This window comes from Plectropomus leopardus, chromosome 15 (assembly GCF_008729295.1).
Source record: "Plectropomus leopardus isolate mb chromosome 15, YSFRI_Pleo_2.0, whole genome shotgun sequence".
Classification (NCBI taxonomy): Eukaryota; Metazoa; Chordata; class Actinopteri; order Perciformes; family Serranidae; genus Plectropomus; species Plectropomus leopardus.
In genome coordinates, this window is record NC_056477.1 from 7,166,198 (window position 1) to 7,185,009 (window position 18,812).

An 18,812-nucleotide genomic window follows, 5' to 3' on the forward strand; every position below is an offset into this window, starting at 1 on the left:
TTCAGTCATTTGAAATTGAGTATCTGCAGATACCGAGTCCTGATCCGATACTTGTATTTACCTGGAAAACACAGCTTCACAATGCACACTTCAAGTGCTTTAAAGTTATTAAAATCAATCCAGTGAATATACTTAAACGTTTAATCCAATGCAATACAGGAAAACATATCTGCATCCAAACAGTTAAGTTTTTAATTTTTTTTTTTTTTTTCAGAAGTAGCAAGTAAACAGACTAAAAATATTTTATATGGCTTTTATCCTAATAAATACCACTCAGTGCAGCATTTGTTTTTGTTTTTTCAACAAAATGACAAAGTAAACAAACTAAAAATATGTTTATGTCTCTTATTACAATTCTACTTAGTGCAGAATTTGGTTTATCAACAAAATAAGTAAACAAACAAAAATATGTCTTCAGAAATTGCTCAGTTCTCACATCCACTCTGTAACATTGCAGTAAAAGTACAGAACACTGCAAATGATTCATGTAATCATAATTCCACTTCAAAGTACTTTTTATAGCTGAATTTCAACATTCCCAGTCACAACACACACACACAGTTCTGCTTATTACAGCATTATTGTAAAACCAGTTCACTAAAAATGATCAAAAATTTCAACTCAACTTAAAATGGTGTGGCATCTTAAATTAAACATGAAAAAAATGAGTTCCTACTTATTGGAGTAGCAGCATTACATTAAAAACAGAGTATCTGCCTCAAATCATGCTTTCCGTTTATGACACCTGTGTTAAGAACATAAACAAAGAATAGGGCTGGATGCGTGCTCAAAATAACCGATTTCAGTCATTTTTTCGGGCCAAATAGCAATTTCTTTTTTCCCAATCCGATCTGGACATCCCTACAAAAAAACTAGAAAGTCCCTACATTACTCCGCAGCTACAAGTATTATATTTTGGGGTTCACTGCCATCATTTGTATCATCATCAGCTTTCCTCTGGTCTCCTCCGTCATTTCCCTCCTCATCGTGTTTACATCACGCTGTTGGCTTTGTCATGAGCCTCAGCGTTGGCCCACTGACACAAGACTGACCTCTCACAGCGACGGCACGTCTGACTGGAGCCACTTGTTGATGAAGGAAGCTGTGACAGGAGGGGAAATGATCAGTGTCAGAAACTGGCCCCCCGCACCTTCCTCGTCTCTTTGCACGCCCCCCATCTGCCAGTCTTCCTCTGTTTCTGTTTCTCTGTCTCTCACTTTCTGTCTCATTGTGTCTCAGCCTCTGTGCGTGGTGATGCAGGGCGGGCCAGGTCACTGTGATTCAGGGCTGTAAGCTGGAGGAGGATTGGATCTATTTATAGTCCTGTCTGCTCTCTGGGCCACACTGACCCGAAGTCTCTGTCTGTTTTTCTGTTTCTGTCAGTCTGTCATTCATTTATCTCATATCAGTTGGTCTTGCTTTTATCCTGTCATACCCTCAGACAGGGAGACGTTATCCTCCAGTGTTTAACAAGCTCTACCTCACTGTGATTATCTTGCAGTAATGTCTTCAAGATGCTCACACACAGTTTTCTTCCTTCTCTTGGGATGAGGTTTTAAACTAGATTTCCTAAACTTCCAAAAACTCAACACTGATCCAGATAAGAATTGCAATTAACAATATTAACTGTTTTTTAAAAGGTATGAGTTCAGCTAATGCTTATTTTTTTATGAATCAGTTGATTTATTTGTATATAATATGTCAAAAATGCTGGCAAATGCAAATCTCAAGATAAATAAGCTCAGAGTAATGACTTTCATTCCCTTTTTTGTCAGGCCAGCAGTCAAAAAAAAAAAAAAAAAAATGGTACAATTGTTAGTCTCGAGATAAATGAGCTCTAAGTAATGACTTCGAATTCCTTAAGATGTTTGGTCAGCAGTCAAAAAATGTGACTTAATCACAACAATATTTAAATTATTATCTAAATAATAGCCATTGATAAAGTTTCTGATGAAGAGAACTAAAACAATAAGTCCATTGATCCATTCATATTACTAACTGTAAATGAATCTACAATTATTTTGAAAATCTGTTTCCACATTAAATGCAACATATTCATCAACAAAACTGCCAAACAGTTGTTGGTTCTAACTTCTATTTTGTGAGAATTTTCTGCTATAATTTGTCTTTTATAATTTAATATGTAGGGGTTTTGGACTAGCAAGTGATTGGAAGATGCATCCAAAAGAGGTCCGTGTGTATTGAGGTTGTGTTGTTTTGCCTGTGTGTGTGGATGCGTGTGTGTGTGTGTGTGTGTGTGCGTGTCATGTGAGGAAACTAAGCTGAGAGCCATGCTTTTAGTTGTGCTCACAGTGCTGCTTTCATTGACTTGTCTGGAAAGTTGCTAAAGGCTTCAAATGGAATCACCAGGTTATCTAATGGCTTTGCTCGAAAGAAGGTGTGTGCAACAACAACACACACAAATACACACATGCAAACTTCAGCTGCTGAAATGCACACACAGGCATGCAAATACGATACCCGACTAGAAGTGTTAATACGTGACAAACAAAACCGACAATTTTAAAGACCATTGTCATCTATTGTTAATATATAGCATACAAAATTCAGCTCCATACCCTTAAGTAAATGGTTAAAAATGAATATCTTCAATGAAGATATTATTCTGCTTTAGAATTTGATTGATCTGCTTCTTGAATAAGTATTTTACCAATTTGACCTCTGTTTTCCATTATTTTACACTGGTTTTTAGGAGACTTCAAAACATAGCTATATATATATGTAGTATCACAAAATTTCCCAAAATGTTCACAGTTATATATTAAAGCCCGGACTGTGCTGACTTCAGTATTGTCGGCTTAGTTGTAAGTTGTATGTGACTATTTTGGACCAAAAGCAGCCGTGCACAAGTGGCTTCATGATTCTTTAAATGGAGAAGCTGTTGAGTGTGTGCTGGTTGTGTCTAATCAGTGACTCATCATGCTTATATCCTGCTATGCTTACGGTGCAGGTTGCCAGGTCAGCTCCAATCAGCAGATGGAGAGCCGTACATGTCAACCCTGATCTTTTGTCGACTTTGCTCCGTCTCCGACAGTCGCTGTGGAGACTTTGACGGAGCTGCAGACTGACGTGCTGACTATCTTAAAAATTGCTAATAGTATGTGATGTGCATACTGCAAAGGGATGTTTTGCCACTACTGAAAAACCCAAAATCATTGCCCATAGTACTAAGTCTTATTTTTCTAAAATACTTAGTGTATGGTTGGTCTTTTGTCGGGGGAAAAAAGTATCCAATAGACAGGAAGTTTGTTGCAACTAGAGGTCAAAGAAGAAGCCATGTGTGTTAAAAGCTACATAAAAGCCAAATTCAGCAACAAAATCTGCAAATGCCCACGTCTCCAAGATAAAAAACAACAACGTCAAAGTGTTTTTAGGTTGTTTTTAGTCTTGGTGTTTACTCTCTGAGCTCAGTTAGTTGGCATTTATTGTAAAGCATTGTCTGTGTCTTTCCCTTCAGGCAAAAGTTAATTGATGTATGTGGGGGGGGGGTGGGGGGGGGGGGTGGGGGCTATGGAATGGTGGATGTGGGCTGAAAGAAGCCATCCATCCATCCATCCATCTATCCATCTATCCATCCATCCAGCCACTGCTGCAGTCTGTTCAGAGCGGCTAGATGAGATAGTAATAAGGGGGAGGGCGGATGGATAAATGAATATGATGATGTGCCACGCCGTCGCTCATCACTCAATCCAATTGGGCTAAGTGCTGTGTGTTGTGCTTTTCGGAGTAGACACTATGATATCGCTGCGTGTCTCTGGAAAGCTTTAAAAGGGGGGTGTGTGGGTGGGTAGGGCAAAGGAAGGCCATGAGTTTTCACTATTACATCCCACAAAGAAAATGAATGAAAAGTCACCAAGAATCTTACACACCTGCTTGTCCTCGTGTATTAACCATAGTAGCACATCATGATGATAACGTTATAGTTTTACTCTGAAATAGTTCAAGTTTTTATTTGGTATTCTTAATAGTTCACTTCTGTTTATGTCCAAAACATCGTTGTTTTGGTTTGGCATTTAGAGAGGGAGCATAACAAGCACCTCCACACGCGTCATAGATCTCTATCAGTTTTTGAGATTTTCTGCCAGTTTTATGAGGTATATATCTAGTGTTTATATATCTAGCTAAAATTAAAGCAATCTAATACAACAGTACTACAACAAATCTTCCCTACATGAAGGTTATAAAGTTCAGTTTTTGGTAAAACTGTTTTAGAGAGGTGTTAAATCAACTTCGAGATCATGTTGGAGGATGTAGTTTGTGGGTGCTGTTTAATGTACGCTATCACACAGAGGTATTTAAAGGTATCTAAATTTGACACTGATGGATTTAACGTGAATCAGTACCAACGTAATTCAGTTGGTACAGTTATATTTGCAGTATTCAGTACCCACCCCCAGTAACCACATCATTGATAGTTTTTCTTGTGTTTTGTTGAGTTTGTCTTTGTTTTCTTTAAATGTGCTACATCAATGAAATTATTATTCTTATAGTTTTGTTTGAGCTCAGCCTTGAACCCACTGTGTTTTCTGTAGTTGAGTAATGTCAGTTGAGGCCCTTTAATGCTGCTTTGTTAATGTAATATGTGATATGTCATGTTAAGTTTGATGATCAACTTGCTCTTTTTGCTGATTTTACAAAAGAACATTATATTTTTGTATGACTGCTATTTTTATCAGTGTTACCTTCTGTATTTGACACTGATCAACTGCAGTCAATTTCTCTTGTTTCTTTTCTTTTTCTATACAATTTGTCCCTTTAAAGCATGCTCTTATTCTCTCATCTTTCCATTGAAACTCCTCAGTCAGTTTTTAGTGTTTCTAAGCAGCAAGCTGCCAAGACTGTCTGCCATCACAAGCATAATAAAGCCGTCATCTCAGGCCAGCATTGAAAAATAGTCCTATTTTCGCAGGCTGATCCAACTTCTAAGAATACAAGCAGCCAAAATAGCCCATTATGGCTCTGAGAAGAAGGTTGAGGAATGTCGGCAGAATGCTTTGATTTCACATCCTCTGAACACACTGGTCAGATTAAAGCTTTGCTCGGTGTGTGTGTGTGTGTGGTGTGTGTGTGTGTGTGTGTGTGTGTGAGAGAGAGAGAGAGAGGTCTAAACAAAAGTATGGATACTGAACTGAGCAGGATAGGCCTACACATGTCTGTATACAGAGAGAGACAGGATAAAAGCTGCAGCTGATTGGCCCTGAAGGGTCAGAGGTCTGGGGTCACACTTGGGATAGCCTGTTAAACCCTCCCTGTGTTTTCCTGCAGGAGCTTGTTCGTGGTGAAGGATTCAGTGGAAATCAATGCACAAACCTTTACACAGTGAATCATTTCAGAGCTAATTGGCATCTCTTCTCATTGCCTTGGGTCTCTCAAAAGCAATCCTAAATATGAAACAGAACCGGTCAGAACCAGCAAATTGAGATTTTTGATACATTTTGAGGTGTAAAATATGTAATTGAGATTTAATGGCCATACGTTTTTAAATGCTTTGTGTGCACACAAGACGAGAAATAACATATTTTACATCAAGGTTCCTGCGGATCCTTAAAAAGTCCCAAAGGGTGTTGATAAAAAATGTGGCCTTAATTGGTATTAAAATGTCCTCAACCAGTCTTTTAAAAGTCTTAAAAATGCTCAGAAATGGAAATCATTGCAAAATCTCAAAATATATGGAAACATCAAATTTTTTAAAAAGTGATTTAACAAAACCCTCTTCTAAATCTCTTCATGATGGCAGCCAAAATCGCCAAGAAAACCCTAACAAATGGCAGCTCTAACCAGATCTTTTACTGGGCTGGAATGTTTTATGTAACAAACATTTGGGCAAAGCTGTCCTTAACCTTAAAAAATGTTGGTTCATGTTTTTTATTCTTCAACTTTGATTATTGTAAAATTGGTCTTAAAATTCATCCCTTCTGACAATAAAAAAGTCTTGCATTAAGCTGTAGGAGCCCTGTTACATGGTTTTACATTTTGGACGCAGTTTTACGTTTTCTGCTGGCTCTGACGTTCCCTCAGGGTTTGCTGCACAGGAAGGAAGTATTTGTCTCCTCACTTTTCCTGCCTGTGTTTTTCCAGGCAGTCGGGGGATTGGAACAAACTGAAGCGTCCTGTAACCTCTAGGTTACCTCCACCCTATTAGCTTGATCTATCGATTACACACAACTTCATTAGTTTCCACTCCAGTGATGTCTAACTGTGGGATTTCTGGTTTTGACCATAACTGCTGCTTACTGCGCACCTCGATGTGATAGACGGCTCTGTAACCAGAACAGTTAAGATTAGGAAACCATGTACTACTTCAGTTTACATGCACTTTGTATTAGCTGCGAGCAGTAGCTCTGTAGGTCCCTCTGAAGGTCAGTCAGTCCCCAGAAATGTCCTTACCCTTTGGCGTCCACGGTTTTTGCCTTCAGAGGCTTAAAATTGGCATTGAGGTCACGTTTGTGTGAAGATGTGTGTTTGTGGTCATGCCAATTGTAAAGACAGTAAAAGCAGTCTGTGACAAAAAGGTGCATAACTTCATTCACAGGAGATTGGTTATGAGACAAAGGACGGTTCATTAACTGCTCAAGCTAAATGACTAATTGATTAGTTGTCCACGATAAATTTAGTCGCCAACTAATTTAATAATCGATCGATTTGAGTAATATTTGCAGAAAAATAAATCATTTTTTTGATATCAGCATCTTAAATGTGATTGTTTTCTGGTTTCTGTCCTTCTCTATGACAGTAAACTGATTTGAACATTTGAAGACATTTGAAGGCTTTTGGAAACACCAATCAACATTTTTCAAAATTTTCTGACATTGCATAGAACAAATGACTAATCTAGTAATAACATTCTTTCTCCTGACAGGTTTTAACAAGTTTAATCTCATCTCTTATCTCTCATTTCTAAGAAGTCATCTGAATAAAATGCAAATCAGTGCTCGTTTGCATCAGCTGCTGTTGCGGAAATATATTTGAGGACATGAGAAGATTAGATAATTTCTCGAGCACTAGTCACATTGAGGCATTTCAATGCTGCCTTCCATTATTGATGCCATGTGTACTTTCTTAACAATTTAATTGATACATGTGCTTTTCTATTGTCTGACATTTTATAAATCAAAGAATGGATCGACTATTGGAAAAAATAGTCAGCTGATTACTATATACTGAATATTATCACTGGTCACAGTACTAATGGACATCTATACACCATGACACTGCATTGGATGGGACAGGGGGATTAGGGATGTCCAGTGTCTCTTCCTCTCTGTCACACACACACACACACGCACACACACACACCAAAAAAATCAAATGCACACAGGCGTATACACCCTCATAAGCAGCCCATCTGTCCTCTGGGACCAGCAGCTGGCGGGTGGCGGGACTGTCCAGTATGAACTTGACCTCTGACACCCTGCAGTAAGAGTTGTTATCTATCTGCTGTATCTGTCCTGCAACCAATCTGCCTGTCCTAAGCATGCAGTTGCACACACAAACACACAAACCACACACGCACACACACATGGACATCCTCCCCTTGCCATTAGAATCATTAACTGGACACTGATTATATTAAGGCCGGACCCACAAGACTAATTTCACTAAGTGCAAAAAGCTTGTGTTAGAGGTTTTGTGTGTGTGTGTATGTACAGTATGTGTATATGTGTGTGTGTGTGTGTATGTGTGTGTACACACAGTGTCTGTCTGTCCACTTGTGCAGACTCATATTAGTTGACATCCACTGACTGCTTTGGCCTCTTAGCTCGTCTGGCTCGCTGTACCTTTTTGACATCCTGTCTCTGCCGTCCCCTCCAGCTCATGTCCATTTGATGTTGGTCATAAAAATGCCAGTTTTTAGAGGAAAACTATTGTTCTGAGCGGAGTAGGAGGAGCAGAAAAGGTTGAAGAAAGGGAATAAAGTGTCTGTTTATGTGTTACAGCAGCACAGTTAAAAGAAAATGTTTAATCAGTTTACATAGTTGCTAGTACAGGCGTTTTCTGAAATCCTTCCAAACAAGATATCAAGTTTTAATGGTTGCAAAGATCTTTGCTTTAGAAAAACTAAACAAATTATTTATTATTTATTAGCACTACATCTGTTGATAAGCTATGAGGAAAAAGCTGTTTCCAGAATGCTATGCTGCAAAAGTGTTATTGAACATCATGAACTGCAGACAGATTTAATTAATTATGTTAATACTTAAATTTTGGGGTCGTGTTCCTCTGTGTCCACTCTCTCTGTGGGATTCCAACAATTTTTTTCTCTGATATTTTAGTCACCTCTGCTCACAGTTTAGACAAAAACAGAGTGTCTTGCTCCTTTTCCTGATACTGGCATTGTGTACTAACTGTTTCCTCTCTCTCTTCTCTTTTCTCAGATCACCAGAAATTGGAGCGTGAGGCAAGAATCTGTCGTCTGCTGAAACATCCAAACATAGGTGAGTCATTTTTGAAAGCCGAGTGGATTAGTGAAACGGCTGTGTTAATTCAGCACATCGGGAATAAGATGTTAAGAAGTAAGAATTCAGTCACTACAACAGTTTTAATTTTTTTTCCTTTAGTGCTGACCTTAATAAAACTCAGTATGTAGATAAACACTGAATGATAACCCTAAATTTTGCCACAAACTTTGCTAATATGTTTGTCAGTATGTCAGGTCTTGGAGGTTTAGGGCTTCATAAAAAGTACTATCATCTGAGCTCTAGATTGCCACCAAAATGGTGTGCGACCATTTCTTGTCAGCACGCAAGTTGAAATTTTACATGGTTGTAATAATACAAGTGCATGATGCAGACTGCAGTGTTTAACATCGACAAAAGCCTAATTCCCACTGCACTGGGCTAAGTTTGAGTCTCTTGCATTATAATTAGATTTACCAGGTGTATCTTACACTTGAGTCTAAGACATCTTTTACTACTAAAATGTGTGTGTGTGTAAAATTGAGACAGTACGCAGTAGCCCCTGGAGAAAGGAAGTACATGGCAAAGTATCTCTGTGGCAGAACAGCCGAGTATCTTATCGTACAGTAGTGTGCTGCCCAATGCAAGCTGTACTCACATTCACACACACACACACACACACACACATGCAGGGTATGATAACAGCATAATAGGTATGGTTTCATTTATTCTCCCTTTCTTTTTTGTCCCACCTGATTTCTGCTTCGTCGTCGTCCTATTCTTCCTTTCTTTACCTCCCTCAGCTGCTCTTTTCTTATCCTGTTCTCAAGGGGAGAGCTTGTCAAGTTTTCCTTTCTCTAAATGTAAGCCATCTGAAGCAAGAAGAGAGTAATATCCAATATTTGCAGGCCTAATTTAAAGTACTCAAGCACTTTCACCCACCTTGACACAAAAGGGTTTTTAAATCTATCTGAGAACATCCAGTTAGCCGGTCATCGTATTGTAAAACTATTGGACTTGAGAGCTGCTGCTTAAAGTGTCTTTGTTGGCAACAACTCCTCCTTTGTGCAGAAAAAGAAGAAATGTTCTCCCCTCTGTGTAGCGCGATGCTGCCTGCCTGCTTTTGTGCTTCTTTGACAGAGAGAGAACCTAAAAAGAAATTACCAGTATCACATTAATTATAACTGATTAAAATATGGCAACTATTCTGTCAACTTTGTCATCTAAAAACCGATTCCTGGTTGCCAACAAGCCAGGTGGCACTCAGGCTTTAGAAACTTAGTGTCCAGCCCTGGAGTGGATAATTTCAGATACGCAGGGAAAACCTGCAAAGCTGGTATCCTCTCAGCATCGTATATTCCTTTACCGTATGTGTTTGTTATGGTTATGGATGAATTTAGCACAATAACATTGTGCTGATTTGTGTTAAGTGTGGCTCTTAAATCCCCCTGGTCAATGATGTATCGATCGACTGCCACATCAAACAAGATCATTAAAAGCTAACCAAACGCAGTTTTTTTCCTCAATAAAAGTAACATTAAAAACAATTGACCCTGGCTGTTTTTGCAGCATATTTTGAATAAATTAGTTTATTTAAGAAAACACAAAGTCAATTATTAAATGATAAATCTCATAGCGCAAAGTTGTGCTGCTCCTCCTTCATTAAATTTAATTAAAAAGATCAAACACATAATGCTGTACCATTTACAGTCTTACATAAATGAGATTAGACTAACACAAAAGCACAATTAGATCAAAACTCCAGCTTGTCATCAAGGTAAACGGCACCTTTTATTGTGCCTCTCCCGTCTTGTGAAAAAACTCTCTGATCGTGGTTGCTCATGTTTTGCTTGCTCCAGGTATCAAGTAACTGGATTTGATGTCTTTGATGCTTAAATAATCCAGTACCTTCTTTGCACAGTTTTTTTCTAAAATATTCTTTAGCAATCAAATATAAAAAAAGTATAAAAGTTCTCCAAAATATATATCAGTTGTCAACATGTGATAAACACATCGCAGAAGACAAGAAAAGTGTTTTATCCGTACGCTGGATAAGGGTAGGCCTAACCAGCGCAAACCACAGCGCCGGGATTCACAGCAGCTGGATTTAATCTGTGTAACAGCAGCAACAGAAAGTTTGCTAATCTGCCTTTTTTTCACTGAGCTAGCTGAATTCAGTTTGTTATTTGAGAAACTGAAGTTCCACGTCTTCGGACCATCTTTCATGTTCTGCTTTTTCGCTTTGGCTTTGCTTTTTCTTAAAAGGATCACTACGTTGCTCATAGATTACAACAACAAAATTGTCAATTTCCACAGCTGTATCTGAAATACAGATTCAGGCATTAAAAATCAATAAACATTTCATTAATGTAGATGTTTTTCTTTTCTTATTTTTTTCTCTCACTTTTTTGAATATTCTTTTCATTTTTTTCTTCAGTAGATTCATGAAAGCCTATTGTAATGTGCATTGGGCTGCTGCCAGGGGTGGAGGTGGGTAAATAAATAAATAAAAATTGATGAATCAACTCTAAACAAAACTAGGTGACTCCTGAATGAAGACTAGCACTTAGTGGACTTGTCTTTTCACAGACACAGAGAGATCAAGCTGATCAATAACCTGCCATCTAACTTCAGTAACAGCGAATAAGCTGATCCCCAATGTCAAGCTATCAAGTGTTACTGGGATAAGGAACTGTCATGTAATTACTGACTAGCAAATTGTAATCCCTTTCACTACCCATTACTGGAAAAACATTACTGCCCGACACTATAATGCATGATAATTTTAACCCCCCTTGCCCCCCTTTTATGGCGAGTTTCCATATCGTTGTCATGTTGGCTAATAAACTGATTTCTAATTGTAGTCTTTCTCTCTCCCTTACTAGTCCGCCTCCATGACAGCATCTCGGAGGAAGGATTCCATTACCTTGTCTTTGACCTGTAAGTAAATCACATTAAAACAAACACACACACACACACACACACACACACACACACACACACACACACACACGGCTCAGGTTCAAGCGGCAGTATACCTCTAGGATGAATTGCTTCACCCTGGAGGTATGCGATTTGACACTTTTATTTTCCATGACTGTCACTGTTCACAGCTGTACAGTTTATCAGCTTTTCCACTGACTTGCCAAGATGGAAAGGTCTGTATAATCTTAAATCAAGCCCTATCTTAATAGTATTCACATAAAGATGTTTAATAATGACAGTATGTTAATAAAACTTCTTTTCAGTAATTTTTCAGAATGTTTATCACATATATAATGTAAATTTATCTCCCTGCCCACCAAATTTACCCCACAGATAAAGATGATGGCAACTGTTAAGATGGGCAAGCTTTTCTTTTCATCCTTCATTGAATTGCATCAAAGAAAAATAAAAGCAAAAAAAAAAGAGTCTTTTCACATCCTCTCTTTTAGTAGTGCTCTATTTCTGTATAACATTTAGTTTAACCAGTACTATATTTGTTTTGATTTTCTGTGAAAACAACTAATGTGTTAAATATCAAGTTTTATATTCCCCAACTCAGTGTATATTTACAAAACAGCTGTCTACTTTCAGGTTCAAATTTTCAATTACTTTAAATGTTTCTCACAGTTACAGCCTTCTTGCCACACATTCATCTTTGTTACACGTGTTTCAGAACAAAAGAATCTTTCACACGTCTATTTCCAAACTGAGAGGGATGAGTAGGAGACAATTTGCAGACAAACTCCTGTTGTTGTTTTGATAACTACAGAAGTCGCGGGATCGTACCAATAACTTTATTTCTTTTGCAAGTTAGTTTGTGGGAGTTTGTCTTCGAATTGTATCCAGCATGTGTTTCGCCTACTGAAATGTTATTTAACAGTGTTCGATTGTGACGGGCAAAAGGTAGCAATAACTGTTTAGGATAAACACATAGCACTGAATAAGTTTTGCTAAAAGTTTCCATTCAAGCTCTAGTTTACATTTGGTGAAACAGCTGATCAGTTCTGTATCTGAGGGACAAAAAAACAGCCATGCAAGTCTTGTAGAGGCTTGTATTATCAGCAACCTATTAAGTGGCCTCTTAAAGCACCAGTTTAAGCACGTTACACATTACCACAGAAGTGAATGAACTTATATCAACATGAATCAATACCTGAAAAAAAACATAGAGAAATATTGAAAGTGTGAATTTTGTCTGTCTGCAGCGTCACTGGGGGAGAGCTGTTTGAGGACATCGTTGCTAGAGAGTATTACAGCGAGGCAGATGCCAGGTACAGTATATCACCATGCTAATGTGTAAACATGTTATGTATATGTGTCACTGGTCAAATTTACTGCATGTTAAGTTTTTTGTGGCCGCCAAAGCAAAAGTTCAGGCTGCAAGTAGCGAAGTTTGGTTGTGAAAGCACAAAATGTTTTTCCATTAGAATCTGTGTTCATGTACTTCGTGCTTTGGTAGCAGAAGCAGTGCTTGTGGTTTCTAGCAGTTCTCTCAGTTTGTTTTCAGTACACAGTATTCGCTTTGTTTTCGACCGTGTGACTCAGGCCTTTTAAATTTAATTCCATGAATAAATAATGCTGTCCTGAGTTTTGAAGCATTATTTTGGGCCTGTTGTTAGAAGTTGCAGTTGTTTTTTGCAGCGCAGCACATTACCTGCATGAAGTGTGCAGGTTAATGGTGGAGCAGGCTTTGGTCAGTCATGTGTAAGTTAGTTGATGTACTGACTCAAACTTCAGTGCAAATTACATTAAATAATCAATGATCAAACAAAAACATTAAGAAGACATACAACTCTCAACACATTAATAAATAGGGATGTAACGATGCATCGCAAAGCAGTTAAAAATCGATAAAAAATATGAGATTGAAATCGGTGAAATGAAAAGTGAACCATGATACTCTTTTAAACAGCAGAGGATGTAAACTAGTCATACCTTCGCTTGCTCGACGTGCCACGTCACTACGTGTTAAACGTCCTACGTCATGTCAGAGACTAGACACAACTCGCCAACGTAAATAAGACGAAGGAAAAGGCTCCGCAACACGCGATAGTGAAATAGATGCACCCTCCAGTTTCAAATCGAAAGTGTGGCGGCATTTGAGCTGTCTCAAGTCAGAAAGAAATAAAGGCAAGAAGATAACAGAACAAAGCTTTTCCAGTGGCCATGTACAAATTTATTAACTTTGGCCAAGCCTCTCGGCACATCTGCATAAAAAAAACAAATTCAAGTCAGACTCAGAAAGTTTCTTATTAACAAATGCCAAAACTCCTGCCAGCCTTTGACACATAATAATGTCATCTTGCGAGAGTGTTTTTTCTGAACTTCATTTAAGAATCTACCAAAAACAAAACTTGTTATTGACAATGCCATGATGATCTCATGTGTTATGTCCATCAAATGTATGGACAGCCAGTTTAAGTGCCTCAGCTTGTGCTGGTAGTTAAAGCCACATACATACAAATAACAGCTGAGCAGATATTAGCTTGGCTGTAGTTAGTGGAAACAAAGCAACAGTACAGTAAAGAAAAAGACTAAAACTAGTCCGGGCTATCAGGCATTCACTTTTGAGTTGTCTAGAGGATGGACAGATGATCCTAAACCAAATAATCCATTTGAGACAGAAAAAATGAGCAAAGAAGAAGGCGAGACGGGAGAGATATGGGGTTAAGAGAACTGGAGACAGGGCAAGAGAGAAAATGTGAGGGGATGTGTGATGCGTAAGTGAGAAAGGACAGCAGAAGGCAATCTGATGGGCATCAGTTTATAGCTGCAGCAACAGACAGGAGAAAAAAATGTGGAATCCAGATGTAGCCTAATTTGGACACAAAGTCAAGGCCTTTTCTTTTGATTCTGTCTCACAGAGAGAGAGCACTACTCTCCCAAAATCTGTCTGTGTGCACCCGCCTGCCCCTGACCCTGGTTTCAACTTTACGAATGTCAAGCTCAACGTACTATAAAATAAATAATAGTAATTTTAACTGCGCATCAGACCAGCAAAACTGCTGACACGTAAGCTTAGGACAAGCTTACATAAGATGCCGCCTCAACAACACACACACACACACTGCCCACCCACACGTTCATATTCACATAAAAATGCACCAAACTTTTCTCCCACATACACCACTTATCCTCCCGTCCAACTCCAGGCAGATTACAATGTGTCAGTGTGACGTTTCACAAATGATTGTCGCTTGTAAAATGCAGGTGCATTTGCAATTCTTACAGGGCTCTCACACGCTGATGCATGACTCTTAAATGCACCAGCTGCTTTGATTAGTGTCATAATAAGTGACAGGAAATTATCTAATGTTGCAAGCTGCAGCTACCATGTTGAAAATTTGGTATTTTTCTCAGACACACACATCAGCACACACAGCATGTATAACCAGATTACAGCATGCACAATACCTTAACTGTTCCATTTCTTAAAATTTCATCAGGTAGGTGACTGTAATTAAATGTGCCTTAAAGATGCATGTAATAAAATATTAAAGAATAATATTCTTGAGTAAAAAATCCTTGTGATATGTTTCTTACATCCCAATATCCTAACCTATGCTATATCAAAATATTCAAACTTTCTTCTCTGGGATCTTAAAAGGATAAAGAGTATGGGATAAAGGTAGATGAAATATCATTTAAGGCTTTGAAACCTGGAGTGATATCACGCTTTCAGATGCCTTTTGAAAGAGTTTAAACCTGTGAACCCTGAGCAAATTAGTGTGATTTCTTTAAAAAAAGAAAAAAAACATAGGACAAAATTCAGTGAGCAACTCAAATTGCAAGAATTTATTAAATAAAATTTAAAACTTTTTTTGACCTGGGAAAATAGGAAAACTAGGGAATTCTTTTTTTAAATCATAATTGCTTATTTAAACTTTTGTTACAGAATTATTGTAATTTTTCTTGTCTGTCTTGTTTGCCTCGTTTGCCTTTTTTTTCTTCTAATTTTCAAGTAATTTTCTTGTACTTTTTGCTTATTTCTTTATAATTTTCGGGTCATTTTTTCTTTTGTTGCTCATTAGCTTCTTATTCCAATTTGCTCAGGTTTCAAATGGTTAAATAAGGCGCACAATTTTAGATTGTCTATTCTAAAGATATTCATCGTGTTGCACTCAGAGGTTCACATGAAAAGTGACAGAAACAGTTGAGTAAAAAAACAAATGAAAAAGAGAGCTAGAGAGAGAATTTCAAAACCTGCTTGCTTTCTTATCCGTGCACTGCTGGTCAGTCAGGGCGTGAGGTGTGTGTGTGAGTGTTTGGTTGTCTGTCTCAGAAAAAGACAGAAATGGTCAAACACAGCCCCCACAATTGTTGATTTGTCATCCGTCCTTGTCGTTTATCCGTCTTTTCCTTCTTTTCTTGGCCTGTTTCAGCACGTCTTTAGTGTATCTCTCTCTCCAGCTTATAATTCCACTCAGTGCTTTTGACATTTCTGGGAACAGTTGCCCATATTTGTTTATTTTTGTTGGAATTCAGAGTCTTTTATTTTACCGTTAATGTTATATGAATTCACTTAAAAAAATCCCCGTTAAAATGTACACAAATGACAAGATTTGGACATTGTGTTGGGTTCGAATATTTAAAAATCCTCAGTTGACATTTTTTCTTTCTCTACCTCAGTCTGCACTCTGTTGTCTCTCAGCTGTTGTGGACTGACAGATGTGTCTCTCTTCTGTTTCTCATTCATCTCTTGTCTCCTGCAGCCACTGCATCAATCAGATCCTGGAGAGCGTCAGTCACATCCACCAGCATGACATTGTGCACAGGGACCTCAAGGTGAGTTATCATTTACCAGTTGTGGATAGCGTCTAGTTGTTGTTCAAAAATCTCTTCTAAACAGCACTATGTGTTGTGAATGAAGATGAAAGACGTTTGTGGAGGTTCACAGCAGTAGGCGTCACACTGTGACGTAAAGAACACCTTAACAGATAAGCGTCATCCCTCTCTCTCTTCACCTGCTTTCTCTATTCCGATCTTCCTCTATGTCTGTACCCCCTCCCCGTTTCCCTCTAACCCCTTTCTCTTTTTCCTCCGTCTACTCTTCCCCCCTCCTGCACTGCTGAGGAGTGACGAAAGCAGACCAGCTGCTATTAATAGCGGGTTGGTGGATGAGATGACGGCCAGTGACGATTTCCCTCGCAGCCAGACTGTTCACCCCTAACAGAAACCAACAGCACTCTGACCTTCTCAGCTGTGTGATTTCCTTTTAATATTTACGGCGAATGAAGATGGCGAAGTGAGCTTAGATTTGAACACCTGGATAATTGCACCACATTTCTTTTATTGCCAGTTCAGAGTCCTAAACTTTGATAGTTTGCCTGGCAATCGGGTCTGTTACTTTAATGTGGCTGAGCAAAATGAAACCATTACTCTAGGGTAAGCAGACAAACCTAATTGGAAAAGAAAGAGTCTGGGTTTTGTTGAGTGGCATAAATGGACTCGGGTTGCATTCTATAGATTTTTCGACTTGCATATGGATCTCGGTATCAAATGAACTCGGAGTGGGAAGAGTTATAGAAAGACGATAATGATGAGAGATGATGAGGATAGAAATGAATTACCGGCACATTAATAGTTAATGTACAACTCTCTTTTCATGTATTCAAAATGCACCCGTGCTGCATCATTCTGTGTGGTCGAATATCATCCAGACCGAACCAAAATGCATTTTAAATTGTGTTAGAGATCCCACAGTTTTGGAAAATACCAAATATGTCAGGCTGAATGTATGTGTCCACAAGACTAAAGTGGCATAAAAACATGTATGGGATTTGAGTATTGAACTCAACTTTAAATATTGTAATACATTACATTACATGTGTTTGTCAAATGTTTTTACCCAAAGTATGAGTATTAGTAAGGAATAAGTGCATTATTTCCATAATAGCTTCAATGAAGAGCTGATACAAATTTATATCCAAACTCTGAGACAGTGAAATCAGGTGTTTTTTTCCTATTTAAACCTATAATAACTTATTATTTTTTTGGTTGGTAAACTTTGTTTTCTTGTTTCCATCTCATCAACTTGGTTCCCAGCAGCTATTTTTAGTGGAAAAAGCACTAATAAACCCACTGTACAGTACCCGCCCGTTCCAAATAACAAACGGACAAAGTTAGAGACGTGCTGGTGAACATAGTCAAGCATTAAGCAAACCCAAGAAAAAGGGAGAGTGAATTTTGGATTTTGTGTGGTTGTGAAAGTTTTCCTCAAAGGCATGGAAATATCATCGAAATTTATTGTCAATTTATTGTTTTGCTAAGTGGCCAAAAAAAAAAAAAAAACATCAATTGCCACTACTTTCAGGAGGAATATTCTTGGTCCTTAAGCAAATATTCCAATCATCTGACAGCTAAAAATGAAGCAACATCTGATATTTTTTTCTTCTTTACAAGAACTTCCTGGGGATGCAGCTGCCAGGAGTGACATCTGTATTTGAGCCATAAAATTACTAATAACGCCAGCAAAGTGTGCCATGGAGAGGTGTGACCTCACACGTCATATTTTTGCCTCCGTGTCATCTCGGGAGGGCTACTCGCTGAAGGGAAAACAAGAATTAGAGAGAAAGAGTTGAGTGCTGTTGGCTGGTGGCAGGCTGAGTTGCCATGGTAACTGTAGGGTGAGGTCACCCGGCTGCTGCAGCGCCAGCGTAGGGACTCATTATGCCACCTCCCATCTATCTGTCTCTATCTGTCTCTCGCTCTCTTTTCTTCTGTTGCTTTCACTCCGGCTCTCTGTCCCTGTGCGGCTCCCCCCGTTCTCTCTCTTTCCTATTGTTTCAGCTCTGCCCGATAGAGGGTGGGAGGGATGGATGAATGGATAAGTAGGAAACTAGATGGAGAGAGTGACAGATGAGAAGAAGCAGACTATGAGCCCAAAGACAGTGTCAGACATCAGTCTGTCTGTCAGCATTTGAGGTGATGAGGATGTTTAAAACCAGTGCAAAGACTTTTGCCCTTAAGGAACACACATCACACACACATCAGGTCTGCCAGTTGGGATTCGTACTGTTTGTTTGCCCATAAACACCTGTTTTCTATTTTGACCCCATTTACACCTGGTATGTTCACCTGGATACCTGGAGAGTTACTCTGTGTGCAAATTAGGTAGGAAGAGCTGGTAGACAAAAGGTCTGAGGTCTAGGAAAGCAATGCAAGATACTCTAGAGACCTCCACAAGAGGCGGCAGCCACAGACATCCATACGCTATTTTTCCGCTAACATCACTTATACTGTAAGAGGGTAAACATAACCAGCAGAGCAGTTTGTTAGCATTAGCTCAGGCACCACAGACAGTCACATGACCCTCGTCTTACATGTCATCCCTCGATGCCCCTGCACGGACTCTCCTTTTTCCAAATTTCTTCTTTGTCAGGGAAAGGGTCGTCTGTTGCTTTTGAAAGG

At 38.7% G+C, this 18,812-nt stretch overlaps 1 protein-coding gene across 18 annotated transcripts in view; it reads left to right on the top strand.

Moving 5' to 3' along the window:
• camk2g2 (calcium/calmodulin-dependent protein kinase (CaM kinase) II gamma 2) overlaps positions 1-18,812 on the top strand; it is a 75,682-nt gene that overhangs the window by 24,733 nt on the left and 32,137 nt on the right. For all 18 annotated transcript variants that reach the window (XM_042502222.1, XM_042502223.1, XM_042502213.1 and 15 more), the window contains exons 3-6: positions 8,397-8,456; positions 11,303-11,357; positions 12,608-12,673; positions 16,115-16,187. In XM_042502222.1, the coding sequence (XP_042358156.1) occupies positions 8,397-8,456; positions 11,303-11,357; positions 12,608-12,673; positions 16,115-16,187 (254 nt within the window). The remainder of the gene's footprint in view (positions 1-8,396; positions 8,457-11,302; positions 11,358-12,607; positions 12,674-16,114; positions 16,188-18,812) is intronic.